The sequence below is a fragment of the Zalophus californianus genome, chromosome 1 (assembly GCF_009762305.2).
Source record: "Zalophus californianus isolate mZalCal1 chromosome 1, mZalCal1.pri.v2, whole genome shotgun sequence".
NCBI lineage: Eukaryota > Metazoa > Chordata > Mammalia > Carnivora > Otariidae > Zalophus > Zalophus californianus.
Genome location: NC_045595.1, coordinates 57,126,682 through 57,142,749, shown reverse-complemented (window position 1 = coordinate 57,142,749; position 16,068 = coordinate 57,126,682). Strand labels below are relative to the sequence as shown.

The 16,068-nt window shown below is 44.5% G+C and overlaps 1 protein-coding gene and 1 pseudogene across 1 annotated transcript in view; both read left to right on the top strand.

Annotated features, from left to right (window-relative positions):
- RAB7A (RAB7A, member RAS oncogene family) overlaps window positions 1–14,236 on the top strand; it is a 76,144-nt gene extending 61,908 nt beyond the window's left edge. Inside the window, exons 4-6 of the mRNA XM_027586201.2 lie at window positions 6,762–6,980; window positions 8,736–8,864; window positions 12,721–14,236. Coding sequence (XP_027442002.1) covers window positions 6,762–6,980; window positions 8,736–8,864; window positions 12,721–12,816 — 444 coding nt within the window. The 3' untranslated portion in view covers window positions 12,817–14,236. The remainder of the gene's footprint in view (window positions 1–6,761; window positions 6,981–8,735; window positions 8,865–12,720) is intronic.
- Window positions 1,389–1,942, top strand: LOC113918047 (annotated as a pseudogene).
- Window positions 14,237–16,068: the final 1,832 nt, after the last annotated feature.

Genomic DNA, 16,068 nt, shown 5'->3' with positions numbered 1-16,068 from the left:
AACAGGTGGTGTAGGTTAATAGAATTTCTAAAAATGAAATATAATAACCAAAAGGTGGAAATCCAAGAATGTTTTTAGCAGCAGATAGGACATGCCAGAAGAGGACTGAAAGGAAGAATGATAGGAAAGAGAGGTACAAACAGGATTCAGTAGATCGGTCAGACTTCAAAGATGGTATTTGTCGAGAATTTTCCAGGATTGATGTGGCACTAGTCTACAGATTCAGGAAGCCCAAATTCCAAGATGGATAAATAAAAAAGAAATCTCGACATACCATATTGAAATTGCAAAAACAAAAGACAAACTCGAAAGCATCTGGAGGAAAAAGATGACCTTAAAAAGGAACAGGAATGATACTGACAGTTGACTCTCAACAGTAACAGTAGAAATCAACAGGCGGTGGAATATATTCTGAAAGAAACCTTCAGCACTGTGTTCTGTCCCTGCTAAAAATATCCTGGAAGAATGAAAGCGTACATCCTTAGGTTCCATGGTGAAAATTCTAAAAGATGTACTTCAGGCAGAAGGAAAGTGATTCCACTTAGAAAGGTCTGAGATAAGATAAACTGAGATAAACTTTAATTGTATGCATATATTTATTGTTAGAATTATGACCCTAATAGTAAGAGTATGTAACTTCCAAACTATCACAGAAAACCAGGATTAGACCTATGTAATTTAATCTGTTAGGGAAGATTAGTGGTTGCTGTGGATACCTTATATTGCTCAGGAAGAAGCTAGAAATCCGTCAGTATTAAACATTAGATGGAATCAAGTATGCGAGAAAAATTTAAAGGTAGCTTACTATGAAGCCATGATAATTTAAACAGTGTGATATTGTCAGAGACATGCGGATCAAGGGAACAGAGGGCACTCAAGCAGGGCACACCTAGCTGGACACTGAGTAGAGAGGCAGCTTCCAAAAGAGTAGGGAAAGGGGGAGTTACGCAGTAAATGGAGTGGGCCCATGGTTTTCTATTTTGGGTGGGGAATAACCAGAGGGTTCAAGACCTGAATGAAAAAAGTACAAAACGAAAGCTTTACAGATTAAAATAAATTGTTTTACCTTAGGTGTTTAAAATAGAGAAAGCACAAATCATAAAAGATTAAAGATCAATAGTAGACCACATTAAATTAAACATTTGAATAACAAGATTCCCAAATAAAAACCACGGACCAGAAAAAATGTTGGTAATGCATAATAGTGTGCAGTCAACAACCCCGTGGATAACTGGACAAAAGACATCAACAGGCAACTATCAGAAGAAACCTTTAATGTCCAGTGGCTTGATTTCAGGGAATTACAAATTCAAAAAGGTGACGGGGCAGGGTGACACTGCTGTAGACACAGGGATTACTCCCTCCCTCCCTCTCGATGCTATCAAAAGATGCTCTTTGGAAAAATTTCCCAGCAGTTGGGTGGCTTAAAGAAACTCCCATAGTCATGTGACTCCAGATACTTCTGGGGCTGGTTGAATAAAGTGGATGTCAGCCCTGACTGGCGGCATCCAAGTGACTGTGCTGTGGGGCTGTGGTGTGCTGTCGGGGCCAGGAGAGTTGGCAGGACTATAATAACCTCTCATCAGGCCCTCTAGACAAACAGAATTCAGGCAGTTGATACCACTGCTCTTAAATCATGAGCATTGGATTTGGTCACATGGAGGGCTAACAGCATGCTGGAAAAACAAGGTCATGCAAGTGTCATTATATTGAGCCTGACTGTTTGGAGAGACTTTGTAAACTTAAAAATTTACATAAAAGCATGTTGGAAATAATTTCATGTGGTTGTATCACAGACAGAGGCATCGTTGCTCTGCATCACTTAAGAAAACTGAAGTGTTTGCTGTTAAGTGATCTTCCTGGACTAAGAGAAAAAGTAAACCTTGTCCAAGCCTTTGAGATAGAACCACCTTCTCTAGAACTAAAATTAGACTTGAAGTAAAATAGTAATATTCAGTAAGTGTCTTAATTCAAATGGAAGCATCTACAGGTGAACAGATAAAGATCTGGTACTCACCATAAAAAAGAGTGAGATCTTGCTGTTTGCAACAACATGGATGGGCCTAGAGACTATTATGCCCAGTGAAATCATTCAGACAGAGACAAGTACCATATGGTTTCTCTTATATGTGGAATCTAAAAAAACAAATGAACAAACAACACAAAAACAGACTCATCGGTACAGAGAACAAACTGGTGGTGGCCAGAGGGGTGGGGGTGGGAAACGGGAGAAATAGGTGAAGGGGATTAGGAGGAGCAAACTTCTGGTTATAAAGTAAGTAAATCATGGATATGGGGGGGGGGGGAAGTGTCCTATTTCAATATAAAGTATCATTTGAAATTTTTTTTTTTTTAAGATTTTATTTATTTGACAGAGAGAGACAGCGAGAGAGGGAACACAAGCAGGGGGAGTGGGAGAGGGAGAAGCAGGCTTCCTGCTGAGCAGGGAGCCCGATGCGGGGCTCGATCCCAGGACCTTGGGGTCATGACCTGAGCCGAAGGCAGCCGTTTAACGACTGAGCCACCCAGGCGCCCCTCATTTGAAATTATTTAGATATATTTATCATCAGTAGAACTAAAAGGTGATCATATCACAACATTTTAAAAGCAAAGAGTCCCTCATGTAGAAAGTAAATATTCAGACATGACATCCTAAAATTGAGTTGGAAGTGAGAATTATGTACATTTTAAGAAAAATGCAAACCCAGATAACCTTTTAATTCTAATATATTCCTCATTTTATGTAGATATCTCTTGATGTAGATAGGGTTCTTTAAAGTGATTTAAATGTATAACACATATATGTATAACACAGATAATCTTTTTTTAAAGATTTTAGTTGAGAGAGAGAACACAAGCGGGGGTGGGGTCGCAGAGAGGAGGAGAGGGAGAAGCAGACTCCCCACTGAGCAGGGAGCCTGGCTCTGGGCTCAATCCCAGAATCCCGGAGTCATGACCTGAGCTGAAGGCAGACATTTAACCAACTGAGCCACCAGGCGCCCTACATTTTACTTTAAAGTTAATAAAGCATGTTGCTATAAATGTACAGATTTGGGGGGAAAAAAGGCTGACAAAAATCAAGCTTTGGCTGGAATATAGGGAGTAGAATATTCTCAAGTTGATGGTGGGAGTGTATCAGTGCAGCCCTTTTCAGTAGAGAGTACCATTTTGCTCTCCATTGTTGAGCATGCACAATTCTCTGTCTAGGAAGAGAGCCTAGAGAAACTTAGCTCTGGGCATAGGAAGAGAAGTGTAGGAAGAATGCTCCTTGCTGCTGAGATGACCAGGGAATAGAGTATGTATATTAAGGTAGTGGAATGCTATATAGCCGTTAACCTTTGGAAAAGAAAAAAAGCAAGTTGCAAAAAGATGTACAGGATCATACTATTTATGTAGACCGTTAACTCTTAAGGACCCATTTACATCTGAGGAGGAAGGAAAGGGAATCCTGTGAGGAAGAGTTAACTCTGTTTCTTTAAAAAAAGAAAAACTGACATTACTGTGGCAGTGTTAATATTTGTCACATTAGAGAATGGGTAAATAGATATATGGGTGTGCTATAAAATATTAAAAATTTTAAAAGATCACAGTCGTAGGACTTTATGTTTCTAGGTGTGAAGATAAATTAATTTTTTAAAGTTGCAAAGAACAGCTGCACAGTTTTTCAACTTCACTTCTTAATGCCTTACTTTGCCTTCTGTGTATCTGACTTCCAAGTACCCGTTTGGTTCCATCAGGAGTCATAGAGTTTAGGGGCGCCTGGGTGGCTCAGCTGTTAAGCATCTGCCTTTGGCTCAGGTCATGATCCCAGAGTCCTGGGATCGAGCCCCGCATCGAGCTCCCTGCTCAGCAGGAAGCCTGCTTCTCCCTCTCCCACTTCCCCTGCTTGTGTTCCCTCTCTCGCTGTGTCTCTCTCTGTCAAATAAATAAAATCTTTAAAAAAAAAAAAAGAGTCATAGAGTTCTTACATAATTCTCCTCTTGGGATTCTGTCCTAAACAAGCAGTCGGAAATACAGAAGAGGCTCTGTAAGGTAACATTCATTCCTGAGGTCCTTAAAATTGTGGAAATTTGACAGCAGTATGTTTTTAAAAAACAAGAGTGAAATTGTTCGCTGAGTTTGTTGGGCAGCAGTAAAGGTGGGAGCTCCTGTCAGAGAGTGCTGTGATGTGTCACTTGGGCAGAGAGGAGTGATGGGGAGGGCGCGGCGTGATGCGTGGTGTGAGATTTCAGCTACGTAAAACCCCACAGCCTGGATACCTAGAATAAAAAATGAGCTAATGAAGATGCTCTCCATGTGGGAGGGTGCCCAGTGTTCCAGGGGGTTTTTTAGCTTTGGCTTTACTTACCCAAATGTTTACATAGTAACAGTGTTACTTCTCTAATGGGAAAAAAAATTTTTTTAATTTGTCCAAGCCTAGATTTAAGTTCTGGTTTTTTCCTACTTTCTCTTTATAGAAATAATTGTCTGTTTCTACTTTCCTTATTGTATGACCAGGCTCTTGCGTCCCCCTCCATCGATCAGTCTCCCTGTTATGAGAAAGGGTTCATTTTTTCACTCAGAGATACATATTCACTGTAGGGCATTGGGAAACCAGAAAAGCACAAGAGCAGACGTCACCAGCAGTCCTTCTACTGGTTATCCACTGACACCGGAGATCGAATTTTGTCTGCATGTGTGTGTTTTGTTTGTTGTAGTGGGGGTTGCATTTAATTCCCCATCCTGATGAGAGGCAGGGAGAATAATTGCCTTTGAGTGTGTCTTCACCCTTATATCGAAGTCATCGTCACTTCCTTCTGGTTCTATTTGAGTGGCTGCTTCTTTTACCAGTGGCCTGAGCACTCCTGTGCCACACACAGACATTCATGACAGCCTCCTGCCTCTACTCTACAGTCAGGCTCACCTCCCATGGCTGCTAGGGCATGTCCTATTTTAGAAAGATTCTTCCCAGAGTGAAGTGCTTATAGATAGTGTTATGTAGTGGTTGGGGTTTCCTGGGGATGGAGTGGGCTGCCAAGGTTGGGCTCTCTGCTCTCACAGTCGTGGCCAGGAGTCCTGTCAGCCATGTTTTCATGTACTGGTATGGAGGGTCATGCGCATTGGAAGAAAAGGCTGAGGCGGGTTTCTCAGAACTGTCTTCCTCGTAGGAGTAACACTTAGGCTCTTGGGGACTGTTCATTGACAGAAAGCTGAAATGCGCACTTTTGCTCAGCCCTGACATTGGTAACCACAGTAGCCCCCTTCCAGCATGCTGTTGGCCTGTGCTATTCTTGGCCAATCTGTGGGCCAGCGTTTAGAGTTGTGTAGTCATATTGCTTTATTGGACCTTCTTTAGGGGGTTCTAATGCCGCTGTGTCCAGCCCTCCAGTCAATATTTAAGTTCTGGCTCTGCTCCTGTTTGCTGCAGTGTCATTTGAGCCAGTCCCCAAGAATAAATCAACTGTCTGGATTTGCACAGGTTTTAGGACTCCTTTCAGAGAATATTTTGGGAGGTGTTAGGGGATTTAATAGAACATCATGAGCTTTGATTACGTTGGTAGTGTTAAAGAAATGTGAATCCCATATTACTGCCCTGTCCTGTGTTATTTCTCTTGTGCCTGTTTATTCTAATCAAACATCATAACCTCATCTTATAGGGTGCTCTTCCTACCTGAACTGGGAGCTCAATCTGTGTATAGCCTAGGGACACTTGACGGGTTCCCCAAGTGTTCTGGATCACTTGGAGGGAGGCAGGACTGACCGCCTGAGAAGGCCTTCACAAAGGAGCTCAGCCATCCTTCTGCAAAATTTGGTTCTGGAGATAAAACTATAGTGACCCAACCCACACTCGCATTTTGGTTCAAACTGTGGGCCTTTGGGGTAGTTGGCTGGTGATTTGGACATAAAGTTGCCATTTATTTGGGTTATAAAGGTTGGTCCAAGTTCTTATGTTGTTCTGAAGTTAAGTGGGTTCCCTGCAAACAGTGAATCCAACAGTTAAAGGCCCATGTCAGCTAGAAGTAATGGTATGCTGCTTCTGACCCCCACTGTCTTAAACCAGATGACTTGCCGGGGGGTGTGGAACCATTCCTCAGAACACTCACCATCTCTCAGGCTGACCAGAGTGGCCTTGTTAGGGATCTAGGGCAGTAAGGAAATCCACCCCTGCTCTCAACCTAGCATGGCAATGAACGACAGGAAGTTCTTTGAGCTAGTCAGTAGTACCTGGTGTTCTTTTGATTAAAAGCTGGCTTTCCCCTCTATTCTAAAGTATGTCCTTGTTGTCTTTCCCTTCATCTCTCTCTCTCTCTCAGGGGTTTTTGTTTGCTTTTTCTTTTTTAATTGAGTCGTAATATAAAGAAAACATTCTGATTTTTTTAGGTAAACTTTATATACAACACAATATGTAGATTTAAGTGTACAATTCAGTGTGTAATTAGCGTCCCTGTATTTCCATCACCCCCAGAAAGTTCCCAGGGTACATAAATCTTAAGTTTATATCATGAATTTTACATAAATATCTATTCATGGAACCACCGCCCAGATCAAGATGAAAATATTTTCTAGCAGATTTCAGACTCGGTGTCTGCCCTCCGCATAACATGCAATCACATATACTCTCTGTCAGGGCTGTGTGGGATACTCTGGTGCTGCACTGCTTCCTGAATTCTGAAATCTGAAGTCGCTTCTCTCTCAGTGGCTCCATAGTGCAGCTCGTTTCCTCTGGCGTCCCCCACTCCTAGTGCTGTGCCCCCTAAGGAATAATGTTTTGTCTCTCGCAGATCTGGGACACAGCAGGCCAGGAACGGTTCCAGTCACTTGGTGTGGCCTTCTACAGAGGTGCAGACTGCTGCGTTCTGGTATTTGACGTTACTGCCCCCAACACATTCAAAACCCTTGATAGCTGGAGAGATGAGTTTCTCATCCAGGCCAGTCCCCGGGATCCTGAAAACTTCCCCTTCGTTGTGTTGGGAAACAAGATTGACCTCGAAAACAGACAAGTAAGTGCTAAAGATAGTGGGAATCCTAAATGTGGAGGCTTATGAACCTGCCCTCATTTAGGTCGTGGCTCCTGGGCCTTTTAAAAGTGGCAGCTAAATTTCAGATGACAGGTACTGGTTTTAGTGGGTGTTTTTTAAGATTTTATTTATTTGACAGAGAGAGAGACAGTGAGAGAGGGAACACAAGCAGGGGGAATGGGAGAGGGAGAAGCAGGCTCTCTGCCAAGCAGGGATCCCGATGCAGACAGGGCTGGATCCCAGGACCCTGGGATCATGACCTGAGCCCAAGGCAGGCACTCAACGACTGAGCCACCCAGGTGCCCCTGTTTTTGGTTTTGATTGGTAAAAAGCCATGTGCCTTAAGGACCAGTCCCCAGTAGATCTCTGTGTATGTGTGCCCCCACAGTGGGGTAAAGGGGAGGCATAACTAACTAGTTACCTGCCCAGTCCTTGGAATCGGGCCTTGCTTCCTAATCCAGTAAAGGCATACCATTTTTGCTTCCCCTGTGGCAAAACAGGGACAGTGAAAGTCTGCAGTGGTATTACCTTTGAAATTATGCCAAGAGAATAGCAAGTCCATTTTGTGGAGTTACCTATACTGGCCATCATTTTGGTCCCTATGAAATAATTTGACTTGAGGCCGGTTGCAGTCTGCATTTTGGTCTTTTGGATTTAAAGGCAGACTAGTATTTAAAGCCTGGCTCATGCACTTTTAATTTGGGAGTATTTCTTGGAGTATGAATCTTGACTTACATAACAAGAATACTCTGGGATCAGATGACAGTGTACCCAAAAGCCCTGGCACCCAGGAGAAGCTTGGGAAATGGTGGCTTTCTACTTGGCCCGTTACTGTTTTCCTCTCCTATGAGAGACACTGGCTTCTAAGGTGACTTGTGGTTTGGTGGGTTCTATGCAGAGCCCAGAATGGCTCCAGAAAGGTACCTGTGGGAATGTGAACTACCTTCCGGTTAGCACCCTTTGAGGACCAGGGCCCACGAGACCTGGTTTAAATCCCCATGCTGTCTCCAGCCGGCTCTCACTTTGGGCCATTGTCTTTGCCCTCTGAGCCTCAGTTCTCCTTCTGTACTCGAAAGGAGAGAATTAGATTTTGTCATTCTCGAGTGCTCCTGTACCTCAGGGGCCTGCCTGGATCTCCATGCATGCAGAAGATTGCACTTTGGGCTTTTGAATAAAATTGCTCTGGTTTACTTTGAAATAGCATTTCTCTTGGGAGCATAGACTCTTAATTATAGCTTGGTTTATTTCTGGCCATTGATCTCTTTTTCTCCCTTTCTTAGGTGACAGTCCTCTCATGCCTGGAAGTGGGCTAGGGGTGGGGAAGGAATTAGGGTAGGAGAGGCAGGGGTGTCGGTGAGAGCTGCAGAATTCGGTGGTACAGGTGATGTAACACTAGCAGTAATAGGGCTGGGACTGCAAACCTTTAGACGGAGCTGCCAGGCATTTCCTGGGCTGGGACCTCTGAGGTCCCAAGAGAAACAATTCAGTACTTCCTGGGCTAGCTGCTTACTCGTTCATCGTCTGCCTGTAAGTGTAGCTAAGGGTCAGAAACTATGGATTGTAGAATGCGCTTGGGTTTGAGGCCTAGCTGTATTACACAGAGCCGGCAGCGTGACCTCGGACAGGTGTGCAGCCCCCTTCCTCAAACCCGTGCACACCCTCACCCTCTGATCTGCTCCCTCACTTGTGCTAGCTGCCTCTGTTAGGAGCACACGTACACCCTTCTTCCTCTTCCAGGTGGCCACAAAGCGGGCACAGGCCTGGTGCTACAGCAAAAACAACATTCCCTACTTCGAGACCAGTGCCAAGGAGGCCATCAATGTGGAGCAGGCGTTCCAGACAATTGCACGGAATGCACTTAAACAGGTGGGTCTCTTGCAGCTGTCTGGCTCCCTCTGGTGGCTGACCATCAACCTAGCCCGTGCCTGGTTTTCTTGTCCTTAATCTTTCTTAGCTCTTTTTTCTGTGTAGCCAGAACCCATGTGTTTATCTGGGAAGGCAATGAGGCATTCTGCTAAAGCTTCCAGAAATTCCACTTGTTTGTGAATAACCTATACAATGCAAGGGCAATGAAGACAGGCTGAGGCCACCCTTATTTGGGTATGTTCTTACTCTCTTTGCATGCTGTTAGGAGATGAGACCACTAAGAGGCCCTTGGTCAGATGGCTCCTTCTACTGAAGGAGGGGATAAACTTGAATTCAAATCCCAGGTCTGCTACCCATCATTAGACCTAGTTTTTTTTGTTGTTGTTTGTTTTTAAATCATTTCTGAGCTTCCATACCCTCCTCTGTCAAATAATACTTGATTTGGAGGGTGGTTGTGAGGATGGAATGAGATGGGCTCACTCTTGGCGTTCTCATAACTGGTTATATTTGATCACCAGATCACCAGAAGGAAAGCTTAACCAGAAGTTCTGGGAATTGTATTCCTTGAGTGAGGTGTTCGTTCTGATTTATGTTGTTAACTCAACTGTTCCCAGAAAAAGAGACCGTTACTTCTTCTTGGCATGAGGGAGTTGAAGGCTCTTTTGATTCAGCAGCTCTTTGGGGGCTAGTGAGTTAGGACAGATCGTGAAGCACCATCAGTCACCTGTGATGGTCAGACTTGGGGAGCAGGTAAGTGTCAGGTGAGGTGCACACCAGAATATGTGGAGAACATTTTGAGGAAGCATGTGGTGGCTGTAAAGGGCAAGCAGGTTCTGCCAGCTCCAGGAAACTGGGTTTATAGAAGGTACCAGTTCTCAGCAGGACAGGGCATCTGGACCTGTGGGCAGGGAAGTGACTGGAATGGGTTGTTCCAAGGGCTGGAGGCTGCACTGAGTGTTCCGTGATGAAAGAAATCAATCCATCCAAAATGCTAGGAGAGCCCCCACTGAGCAACACTGATAAACAGGCTGCAGGCCCCAGGCCTTTGCCTTCCCCAGTCCCCCTTCCTTTAACTCACCTTCACACCTAGGTCAGTAACCGAAGATGCTTTTCCTCGTGTTCCTACACTTGCATGCAAATCTAAACAGGTCTGGGGAGTTGTTTCCACCAGCTCCCTGCTAACTGGCATCACCAACAATTTTTCTCTCTGAATATTGCTGTCCCTGTAGCCTTATTAGAATGTTTTTTTGTTCCTACACGCTAGCCACTCAGGAGTAAGATTGTTAGATTGGAAGGTACCTGTGCTTTCAAAAGATGGTGCCAGATCACTTTCCTCAAAGGCAGTCGTACTTCAGTCCTTTTCTTCCTGCTCAGCACCAAATGGCTAGCACCGCATGGGGCCCTGCTGCCGTGCCGCCAGTCGTCGGGCCCCCCCTGCTGCACACCGCCAGCACGCGGCACTGGCCTGGGCGCCCACCACTTCCCATGAGCCTTCTGTGAACCGGAATTAACTTGACCAGTATGGCAAGCGACTTTTCCAACGCTGCTGTCTTTCTGGGGCATCAAAAAAAGTAATTTTTGTTAGGTGTGTCATTTTAAATGTCTAGGTTTCCTGTGTCTGGATTATTTGTTGTCTAATTCAATTGAAATTTATTTTGGCTTATGGCAGGAAATAGGGACTCACCTTTTTTCTTTTAGAGGGATAGCCAGTTGTTTCGATTATTAGCAGCAAATTGTTAAATAAACCACTTTCCCCAGTGGACTGAAGCATTACCTTTGTGTATTTAATGTTCATGTATATTGGGATCTATTTTTGGTCTTCCAAAATTGGGTCTTCCCAGTCTATTTGGCAGCGTGCATGTTACTTGCCTGGACCATCTTGATTTGACTGCCTTTATATTGTAGTCTGACCTCTGCTGACAAGTGACTAGTGACTGACAAAAAGACTTTTTTGTGGGTTTTTGGGGGGGGGGGGGGTTGGGTTTTTTTTGTTTGTTTGTTTTGTTTTGTTTTTTGCTGTTTGGTGCATTTTCCATTTAGACTGAGAATTTTATTCCAGTTCCACCTTTTGCCTTCCTCACCCTTCCCAAATACAAAACCTTATTGAGATTCTAATTGGGATTGCGTGTTAGAGCTCTCACTAGTGTGCTTTGGGTACCATTACAAAATACTGCAGACTGGGTGGCAAAATAGCAGGCTTTTATCGTCTCTTGGTCGTGGAGGCCAGAGGTTTATAATCAAGGCACCAGCACACCTCCCCCGTCGGCAGAGTGCCGACTGCCGTCTTTCTCCTGTCCTCGGGTGCATGGCTTTTCCTCTGTACTCACAGCAGGCGCATGCAGGTGGGAACCCCCACTGTCTGGTGTCTTTTCTTACAAGGACACACTGATCCTATCCGATCAGGGCCCCACCTTTTATGACCTCATTTCACCTTCATTACTTTCTTCATCCTAATACTAGCACACTGGGGATTAGGATTTCGATGTAGAAATTTTGGAGAGACACAGACATTCAGTCCATAACAGCTATTATTTTAGGTTTTGTGTGCTATCCTTCAGTGACACTGTATCACTTTTCACGTCCTTTGCCTTCCATATTAAATCTATTCCTAGGTGCTGGTGGGAATGTAAAATGGTGCACCCACTTTGGAAAGCAGTCTGGCAGTTACTCAAAAAGTTAAACATGAAGCATCACTATATGACCCAGCAATTCCACTCTTAGGTGTTAGCCAGGAGAAACAAAAACCTGTCCACAAAAATCTTGTACATGAATATTCATAATAGCATTACTCATAATAGCCAAAAAGCAGAAATAAAAACAAATGTCCCATCAAATGAAATATCCAAAATAGGCAAATCTGTAAAGACAGAAAGTAGATGTCAGTGGTTGCCAAGGCTTGGGGGTGGTGTCTGGTGGGGCTGGGGAATGACTGCTAATGGGTGCAGGGGTTCTATGGGGTGAAGAAAATTTGTGGAATTAGTGGTGATGGTTGCCCAACTTTGTGAATACACTAAAAACCACTGAATTGTACATTCTGTGGTATATCTCAGTAAAGCTTTTTTTTTTAATGTGTATTCCTAGAGGTTTTTATTTTTATAGAACACTGCCTGTCACATGAAGTGACAAACTGTTTTCCTGTACCAGGAAGTGGAAAGCTGCTCCTCACTAGACACATGTTACTTCAGCAAAAAGTCACACTGAACGGACCATGGTCCATCTCCTATGACCTCTCACCACAGTTGGTGATAAAATTCATCCATAGCTGGTTTCTAAGTATGCAGCATTTAGAGGCAAAACCCTCCTAAATCTTTGGGAAAAAAAAGAAAATGGACCATCAGTCCAGAAAAATGAATGGCAAATAGGGAACTAGAGTAATGTTCTGGGACTGAGAGGGCAGGGAGCACTCATGCTCCAGCCCACACTTGCCTTGTGGAAGTGGTGCTAAGAGCTGCCAAAATCCAGCCCATGTTGAAGTCTGACTTCCAAAGTATTGGCGATGAGATGATACGGAGCACGCAGAAAGCATTTGTGAGCTGGCTGTGGTCCCCGAGCCACCAGATCTCCATCATGATGATGGAGAGCATGAGTCAGCTGTGTCCTGACTACTCAGTATCGATTGCAGCTCTTCCTGCTTGGTTTCTCTCTTCACATTGTCCCAGGGTTGTCACAAAACCTGTCGGCCCCTGGCTCAGCCCTTGAGAGTTGAGCACCTTCTGCCAGAGCCCTCCCTTCCCTGCCGCATCTGTACCCCAGCCCCCTGCCCACCGAGAGCCATGGAGGAGCACCGCTGAGGCTACTGCTGAGCTCGGAAGTTCCCCATACCCTGAGTAACAGACCTTTCTCTCTCCCTGCCCAGGAAACAGAGGTGGAGCTGTACAATGAATTCCCCGAACCCATCAAACTGGACAAGAACGACCGGGCCAAGGCCTCGGCGGAAAGCTGCAGTTGCTGAAGGGGCAGTGAGAGCAGAGCACAGAGTCCTTCACAAACAAAGAACACACTTAGGCCTTCCAACACAAGCCCCTCTCCTCTTCCAAACAAAACATAAAGTCATCTCTCGAATCCAGCTGCCAAAAGAAACCCCCGTCAACACACTCACCCTAAAACACACACACACACACACACACACACACACCCCTGATACAAGCAGACTCCAGACACACACACACACACACACACACACACACACACCCCTGATACAAGCAGACAGACTCCAGCCCAGGCCTGTGATGACTGCATCGGGGTCTACCCACCCACCACATCAGCCCTTGTACGACAGCACGACAGGCAAGCTGTAGAAATCGTTCTGGTGTGGAGTCAGCATCAGAAGCTTATTCTTTTTGTCCACTGGGGAGAGAGAACTGTTTACAGTTTATCTGTGTCTAATTAGTTACCTGATTTTTTTAACGGTCTTGTGGTCTTTTTACCCCCTACCCCCACCCCTCCCTCCTGTGAAGGCTACCACTTGGGAAGGCTGGTGCCCCATGCTTCATTACAGGCTCACACCCAGTCTGATCAGGCTGAGTTTTGTATGTATCTGTTAATGCTTGTTACTTTTAACTAATCAGATCTTTTTACAGTATCCATTTATTATGTAATGCTTCTTAGAAAAGAATCTTATAGTACATGTTAATATATGCAACCAATTAAAAATGTATAAATTAGTGTAAGAAATTCTTGGATTATGTGTTTAAGTCCTGTAATGCAGGCGTGTAAGATGGAGGGTTGAACCCTGTCTGGATTGCAGAGTGTTAGCAACTCAGAATTCAGAAATCCAGCTAGAGGCAGTATTCTGTACAGTAGACACAAGAATTATGTACGCCTTTTATCAAAGACTTAAGAGCCAAAAAGCTTTTCATCTCTCCAGGGGGAAAACTGTCTAGTTCCCTTCTGTGTCTAAATTTTCCAAAAGGTTGATTTGCATAATACAGTGGCGTGTGCAATGGATAAATGGCCGTTGTTTCAGAAATTAAAATTCTCATTCCCCCCCTGCCCCGCTCCACACTTCAAAACTCCCCTATTAGGTCAGCATCCTACTGATAAGAGGAAAAGGAAAATCCTAACAGATCTGTCCTAGTGATTTTACCTTTGTTCTAGAAGGCACTCCTTTCAGGGTTGTGGTATCCTTAGGTTAGCAAACCTTTTTCTCCTTTTCCCCACCAACTCCCAGTATTGCCCACTATTCATTAACCTGTTTCTTTGGTATGGAACCCTGGCAGTTCTGCCCCCTCCCTAGGATCTGCCCCTGCATTGTAGCTTGCTTAACGGAGCACTTCCTCTTTTTCCAAAGGTCTACATTCTAGGGTGTGGGCCAAGTTCTTCTGTAAAGAGATGAACGTGATGCCAATAAAATGTAACAAGAACAAAGATCATCTGCCTTTGCCCTGTCTTTTTTCCTTCTTCTAGACCCTTGGCTCAGTAGAGACCATGTTAGCTAATCATATCCGATGCTTTATCAAGCCAAAGAGCCCTGCATAACTGGGCACATGTGGTGCCTTTGAGGCAGAAAGGCCTTGTCACGTCCAGCCCTACAGTGCCTGTCCCTAGTTTTTGGTTTTGGTTTTTTTAATCAGTGATGGGGTGTGGGGCCTCTGAATGGAGCAAACATTGTCCCTGTAGAGGAGCAACTACAGACTGTTTGTGCCTGTAGACCAGGCATAGCCTATCGGGTGTGAGCTAATTAGCCTTTGTGCTCTTTTGTTCTGTTTTGTAGTTGGCGTAGTTGCTAATACTTAGATATCATATTTCTGGATTTCTGATTTTTCACAGGAGAAGAAGATGTGGCAGCAGGGGGCCCTTTTTCCAATATTATAGGTCACCAGCTGGAACTGAATATATGCCACCTAGAACCAAATTTATAGAATAGTAGTGTTTCAATCAGAGGGTTGGTGTAGGTTTTGCTTCTAGAAATGCCCCCATTGACTAAGCTCTTGGATTCTACTTCGCTGCACTTTTCTACATTTCCACTTCTCAGGTTCCTCAATTGGTTCCTTTCCCTGCGCCTGCTCTTGGCTCAGTTTGTTTGTTACAAATAGCATTTTCAGAAGCTCACAACTGGGGCACCTGGGGGCTCAGTGGGTTAAATGTCCAGCTTTTGGTTTTGGCTCAGGTCACAGTCTCATGGGTCCGTGAGATCGAGCCCCGCATCAGGCTGTACGCTCAGCAGGAGTCAGCTTGGATATTCTCTCCCTCTGCCCCTTCCCCCGCTCGCTCTCTCAAATAAATAAATAAATCTTCAAAAAAAAAAAAAAAATAGAAGCTCACAATTACAGCTCCACTATGGCTAGTGCCTCATGGCCTAGATCTTCTCTAGTTTACGGATCTGTGTGATGCTCACTTCTACAAACCAGCCTCCTCTTCCTCAATCATATTCTCTGGTCCTAACCTTAAATGTGACATGGAAATGGACCTTGACCTCTGATCACAACCATCAGTCTAAAACTGATAACCATCCTGACGTTGACCTCTTTCATTTTGAGATGACCACTTACAGTAAGAGGTAATGGCTGAGAGGCGCCTGGGTGGTGCAGTCGGTTGAGTGTCCAACTCTTGGTTTTGGCTCAGGTCATGATCTCTGGTTCCTGGAACTGAGCCCTGCTTTGGGCTCTGTGCTCAATAGGAGGCCTGCTTCTCCCTCTCCCTCTGCTGCTCCCCCCGCCCCCCGCTTGTGCACTCTTACTCTTGCTCTCTTCCAAATAAATAAATCTTTAAAAAAAAATGAATTGAGACCAACATGTGTTGCTGTGTTTCCATTCATCTCAGTTTGCTCAAACAAGAATTTTGAGAAGAATGGAAATGAATTTGTTGCACTAATATAAATTTGTTTAAATAGTATGCCTTAGGGAAGCCTGAGTGGCTCAGTCAGTTAAGCAACTGCCTTCAGCTCAGGTCATGATCCCGGGGTCCTGGGATCAAGTCCCACATCGGGCTCCCTGCTCGGCGGGGAGCCTGCTTCTCCCTCTGCCTGCCGCTCCCCCTGCTTGTGCTCTTTCTGACAAATAAAATATTTTAAATAAATAAATAGTATGCCTTAGTTTGATCCAAATTCGCTATCTCACAGTATGAATGTGTATTGCAGTGCCTACTTGCAGTTTACTCCAACAATCTATAAGGAGTCTGGGACTGTTTGTTGCAATAATAGGAATTCTTTTTTTTTTTTTTTTTCATTTGAGAGAAAGAACACAAGCAGGGGGAGAAGCAGAGG